This window comes from Oncorhynchus mykiss, chromosome 25 (assembly GCF_057628025.1).
Source record: "Oncorhynchus mykiss isolate SJ-2025 chromosome 25, ASM5762802v1, whole genome shotgun sequence".
Lineage (NCBI taxonomy): Eukaryota > Metazoa > Chordata > Actinopteri > Salmoniformes > Salmonidae > Oncorhynchus > Oncorhynchus mykiss.
In genome coordinates, this window is record NC_143046.1 from 64,347,730 (window position 1) to 64,354,153 (window position 6,424).

General features: G+C 43.4%; 1 protein-coding gene across 1 annotated transcript in view; it reads right to left on the reverse strand.

Moving 5' to 3' along the window:
* Positions 1–5,488, reverse strand: part of LOC110504199 (eIF-2-alpha kinase GCN2-like) — a 28,225-nt gene extending 22,737 nt beyond the window's left edge. The window contains 9 exon segments of the mRNA XM_090219309.1: positions 345–868; positions 962–1,116; positions 1,228–1,328; positions 1,411–1,556; positions 1,807–1,887; positions 1,988–2,161; positions 2,358–2,460; positions 4,641–4,756; positions 5,363–5,488. Of these exon segments, the coding sequence (XP_090075435.1) occupies positions 345–868; positions 962–1,116; positions 1,228–1,328; positions 1,411–1,556; positions 1,807–1,887; positions 1,988–2,161; positions 2,358–2,460; positions 4,641–4,756; positions 5,363–5,488 (1,526 nt within the window).
* Positions 5,489–6,424: the final 936 nt, after the last annotated feature.

A 6,424-nucleotide genomic window follows, 5' to 3' on the forward strand; every position in this document is an offset into this window, starting at 1 on the left:
GATAAACACACAGTCCATGGTGGAATGACAATATGTCAAAAAGGTACAGGAAGGTTAAATACATCTAAATGAACCTGTGTGTTCACTGTGTATCGTTTTCATCAACTGAATAGAAAAGCGGAGAAGTTCCCTAAATCATCTAGCTAACCATTCAAAAACCATGTGCTAATGAGTCAAAATCTGTAAAAAAAAAAAACACATTTTCATTTAGAATTGAACCACACAAAAAATGAAAGTTTTAATTGCCACCATAAAAATGTGAGGTCCAGGCATGGAAGTCTGGCCGACACCGAGACTAGCTGTCTGGTCAAACTGAATGGATAGTTCTTGTCAGGCAGGCATACCTGTTGAGGAAGTCCTGGAAGTCAGCGGGCAAGCTGGTGGGCACAGACACCGGGAACTCCCTGACCTCCTCACCCTGGCTAAGTGCCAGCAGCATCAGCCCCAGGCTCCACACGTCCACTTTCTTCCCAGCCTTGGTAGGTAGCGTGTCCTCACAGAAGCGCACGCGGGCCTGCTGAAAGATGTCCTCCTTGCAGAGGTCACCCAGTCTCTTGGAGAGGCTGTAGTCTGTGAGTCGCACGTTGCCCAGGTGGTCCAGCAGCACGCTTGAGGCGCCCAGCTGTTTGTGGACAACAGAGTTGGAGTGGAGGTAGTCGAGGGCAGCCAGGAACTGGGTGGTAAACAGGCGGATGGCGGTCTGGCTGGCCAGGCTCTGGCTCAGACTGCTGCTGACCCCCACATGCTCTACCAGCAGGTTCACCACCAGGCAGTCATCCCTCTCACTGGAGCTCAGGGCCTGGTAGTGCACCAGGTTAGGGTGTTTCAGCTTCAGCAGGGAGTTCAGCTCACTCGCAGCACCGTGGATCTATAAAGAAATAGGCAGATGGAACTGCTTAGTGTGTAGGCCTATCTATTAGTACTACATCTGATGGCAGGATCTAAGCTACGAATTACTCACCTGCTTTTTACAATTGTCAATCTTCCCCTTTTCCTCACTGGTGAAGAACTTGCCAATCTTCTTGTTCCAGCGTAGGATCCACTCGTATATGGCAAACTCTCCGTTGGTCGCGTCGAAAGCATTATAAACATTACGGCCAAGCCTCACACTCTCCCCTGCCAGAGAGACAGACACATAGCATATTGAGGCACACAACTCAACACTGACAGTACAGTAAACTACAACGCAGACCATAATGAGATTTACAGGGAATTTTAAGCTCTTACCAAGGCACTTTCCTCTATGCACCATGAGATCCCCAAGGGTACTGTTGCTGAAGTAAAGCACTTCCTGTGAGCGTGGGCTATCCTCGCTGTATGTGTCCCGTCTGGTTACAACAAAAACAGCATGCGGTGTTAACTAAGTTCAGGCACAGAGCTAAATAATATTTACAAGTGGCTGTCCCATGCCTGTGGCGGGTGTTGGAGTTGGTCAGTCTCCGGGGGTTGGTCCCTCTTCTGGGCTCAGTATGCTCAGGTGGAGGCCCAGGGGAATAAGATGAGCTGCCCAATACAGAACTGTCTACAGCAGGCTGGTCCATACTCTCAAGGCGCTCCTGGGCAGTCACAAAGCCAGAATATGGTTAAATCAAACATTTATTTCAGGCTGTTTTGCATTTTTTTCTTAAAGGTGCATTTCAGGTCTAATGTAACATAGTTTTAAATAATATATTAATTGATTATCATTAGCCTAAAAACATATAGTTTATAATTCCAATCAATTTTCCAGAGGAGTAATAAGAATTGCTTATCTACTAAAACAGCACAAGTTGGCAAAATGTACACATTTGAAGATTTTGAAGGCACCTGTTTGGCAATGTCTTTTTTCCTTTTCTCCTCTCGTTTCTCCTCCTCTCTCCTTTGGATTTCAGCCATAATCTCAAATTGCTTTAGACAAGAATGAGTTGAGAGGTACATTGAGGAGGTCAGTAAGTGTGTGCGTGCGTGCGTGCGTGCAGTGCGTGTATAAGCATGCATGCATCCTCACTGTCTGCTCTTCCTGCCTGCGGCGTTGGTCCAGTTTCTCCTGCTCCTCCAGGGCTAGCCTCTCCTGCTGCAGCCGCTGGTCCTTCAGCATCTCCTCATGAAAGGAGCTGGACAGAGGCTTGTTGTGTTCACTCAGGAACCCCTGGACATGGTCAGCCAGCTCATAGATCATCACCTGGGGGAAGAGAGGGGTGATGATGGGACAAAAAATATTTTCTGTCACAGAGATGGGGCCATTGCAACATGGCACAGGATTTCATGGGTCATCTACTCCTAACTACGAGTAGATAAACTATTCAGATCTACATGTTTGGTTCAGAGTGGATTTGTCTGTAGGCATCCGTCTGTCTGCCTGTATATGTCTATCTCACCTCCCCACATCGCTCTGCAGACAGTTTAGTGAGCTGTGTCTGGAGGCTCTGGAGGTTGTCATTGGAGAGACCTTTGGCATTCTTCAGCTCAAACTCTGGAGGTCTGTCGCCCAAGCAAACAACAAACGTGAATTATTGCTATGCATCTATAACATTTTGCTTAAAAAAGGATTGTCAGGCGATGGTACCAAACCAAAAGACACGTTGACTGTACATTTGTGCCTAGCTCTCCAGAACAAGGTAACAAGGGGGCTTACAGCAGGTCCCCCTATTGGGTTCGCACCTGAAGGTATGGACCACAGCTGGCTCCATGTCCCGACGCTCTGTTTTAACGTTTAGAAACATTGCTAATCTTCACTTGCAATATGTTTTTGGAAACCATAAGATACACTTATGTATGCAGTTTAGCAAAGTTGCATCCGGCTTTGTTTTCACACAGCCTAGGCCATGCCACATCCTCCCACCTTGCTGCTCGCATTTCCATTGGGCCATTCCATTAAACATTTCCGTCTGGATCGCGTTTTTCAAAATACAGTCGTGAGTAACTTTGCTAAACTGCGTACAGTAAGTTCATCAACTGTATTTGAAAAACGCTAATATGAAAGTTAAAAAGTTCCAAAGGTTTCCAAATCATGAGCAAGGCATAGTTATGTTTAGACAGAGCATTTGGCCAGCATTGGGCAGTATTAGAGGCTATTGTCAGGGCATTTGCCTCAGGCGGCATACAGCTACAGTGCCTTCAGAAAGTATTCATGCCCCTTGACTTATTCCAAATTTTGTTGTGTTACAGCCTGAATTCAAAATTGATTAAATTGAATTTTCTCACCCATCTCCACACACAATACCCTATAATGACAAAGTGAAAACATGTTCTTAGAAATTTGTGCAAATTTATTTAAAATGAAATACAGAAATCTAATTTTCATAAGTATTCACACCCTTGAGTTAATAAATGTTAGAATCACCTCTGGCAGCAATTACAGCTGTGAGTCTTTCTGGGTAAGTCTAAGATTTGCACACCTGGATTGTGTAATATTTGAACATTATTCTATTTTATTTTTTTACATTTTTCAAGCTCTGTCAAGTTGGTTGTTGATCATGGCTAGACAGACATTTTCAAGTCTTTTTCAAGCCGATTTATGTCAAAACGAACTACTCAAGAACACTCAATGTCGTCTTGGCAAGCAACTCCAGTGAATATTTGGCCTTGTGTTTTAGGTTATTGTCCTGCTGAAAGGTGAATTTGTCCCCCAGTGCCTGTTGGAAAGCAGACTCAACCAGGTTTTCCTGTGCTTAGCTCTATTCAGTTTATTTTTATTCTAAAAAAACTCCCTAGTCCTTGCCGATGACAAGCATACACATAACATGATGCAGCCACCACCATGCTTGAAAATATGACAGAAATACTCAGTGATGTGTTGTGTTGGATTTGCCCTAAACATAATACTTGGTATTCAGGACATAAAGTTCACTTCTTTGCCAAATTTTTTGAAGTTTTACTTTAGTGCCTTATTGAAACCAGGATGCATGTTTTAGAATATTTTCACTCTGTACAGGCTTCCTTCTTTTCACTCTGTCATTTAGTTAGTATTGTGGAGTAACTACAATGTTGTTGATACATCCTCAGTTCTCCTATCACAGCCATTAAACTCTATAACTGTTTCAAAGTCACCACTGGCCTCCTGGTGAAATCCCTGAGCGATTGAGTTACTGAGTTAGGAAGGACGCCTGTATCTTTGTAGTGACTGAGTGTATTGATACACCACCCAAAGAGTAATTAATAACTTCACCTTGCTCAAAGGGATACTCAAAGACTGCTTATTTATTTTTATTTGTACCCATCTAACAATAGGTGACCTTCTTTGCGAGGCATTGGGAAACCTCCCTGGTCTTTGTGGTCAAATCTGTGTTTGAAATTCACTGCACCTCCGAGGGACCTTAACGATAATTTTATGTGTGGGGTACAGCGATGAGGTAGTCATTCAAAGGTCTTGTTAAACACTATTATTGCACACAGTCTCAATGCAATCCATTTTAAAATTCAGGCTGTAACAACAAAATGTGGAAAAAGTCAAGGGGTGTGAATTCTTTCTGAAGGCACTGTATGTGGAATCACCCAATGTAATGTAATGTCATTGGAGTCATGATAGGGGTCATACAGTCTTCCTAATGCCAGAGGTGTATACTAAGCAATAGTGTGCAACATTATAAACATCTGAATCTCGGGAAAGGAATATTTTATGACATATCCATCCCATTGATGGATTGAGTAACGATACTCACACATCAGGGTACGTAGGTGGGCATTGGACCTGCAGGTCCACTGTCACATAACTTTCCTTCCCATTGCGTAGTCCATTAGGTCGCAGGCACAGGTATACATCTAGTGGTCTTTTGATCTTGATGAGGAGAAAACAACAGAGGATCATGGAAACCTAGCCACAAATAGACATGCATGGCGTTTGTGTAATTAGCACAACTTTGCTTCTGCAAGTCAGCAATAGTGATGGACATTCCGAGTCTTATCGGTGAGTCGCCTCATTTGGCTCTGTTCACGTAAAAGTGTTCACGTAAAAGAGCCGGCTCATTTGGCTCTGTTCACGTAAAAGTGTTCACGTAAAAGAGCCGGCTCCAAAACAGCTATTCGTTCAAAATGCTTAAAAATGCTTTACAAAACTGCAAATCTACAATGTAAAGCGCAAAACATAGGCTACCATTGTCAGATCGTGAAATGCTCCTTCAAATATTGTTTTAGCTGGACAAATTATTAGATTTATTCTACTACGCCCTCCCCGCTATTTATTGTTTCTTCAGTGAGGATTCGCCCTCTTTCGACAATTATTTTGTCATTTCTCTGCAGAAAAACGTTGTTTTGAGCTCAAAAATAAGTAGTAACAGTATGCTAAACAGGGAGCCAAGTGAACGGCTATTTTACCGATTCAACTTTTTGGGCAAAAAGTTGCTACTATCTATTCATAAATCAATTGTGTTGAAAGTAGGCCAACCTTCCATGGATGGTTATTACGCAGACCATTAAAATATTCTCAAAAAATTGACGCAAGCGCTTCTAGTTCGTTTTCCTGTTGTACAGAATAGTCGTCCGCCCATGTAGAAGTCTGATGACAACTCATCCTAGCTGCGCTACATGGGCACTCATGTTGCGCGCACACACCCCTCTCTAAATATCGAGGCGATTTAACTACAACGTAACACTCGTCTTTTGTTACTTCCAAACATTACATTATCAATATTGAATAAAGTTACGCGATTGACATTGTATCTGGCTCGAAAACGTTGAACTTACAACATTGACTGCACCACGTATTCACAACATTGTTGCAACACTGTAGCCAGAGGCGTAAGAGGAAGCGATACATCCCACTCACATTTTATTTTTATGGTTCTTATACTGTCAAGAACTAAGCATTGGCGCCTAGGAGAGGCGGCCTTCTACTTTGTCTTTGGTATTATGGCGCTCCACAAACAAATGTTATAGGTGCATGCCGCCACCTACTGTATTGGCTGTATATCAGCCTACTATTCTGTAGTATGAATTTCCCTACCAGCTAACCCTACACCCATTTCAACCTCATCACCAATAAACGTTCTTCTTCAAGGGTTTTATTGGTGGACTACATACACAAATATGTAGGAGGAGAGGCGGCCAAAGAAAGAATTGGTTTTGGGGGTGACTAGAGAGATATACCTGCTGGAGCGTGTGCTACAGGTGGGAGATGCAATGGTGACCAGCGAGCTGAGATAAGGGGAGACTTTACCTAGCAGGGTCTTGTAGATGACATGGAGCCAGTGGGTTTGGCGACGAGTATGAAGCGAGGGCCAGCCAACGAGAGCGTACAGGTCGCAATGGTGGGTAGTATATGGGGCTTTGGTGACAAAACGGATTGCACTGTGATAGACTGCATCCAATTTGTTGAGTAGGGTATTGGAGGCTATTTTGTAAATTACATCGCCAAAGTCGAGGATCGGTAGGATGGTCAGTTTTACTAGGGTAAGTTTGGCAGCATGAGTGAAGGATGCTTTGTTGCGAAATAGGAAGCCAATTCTAG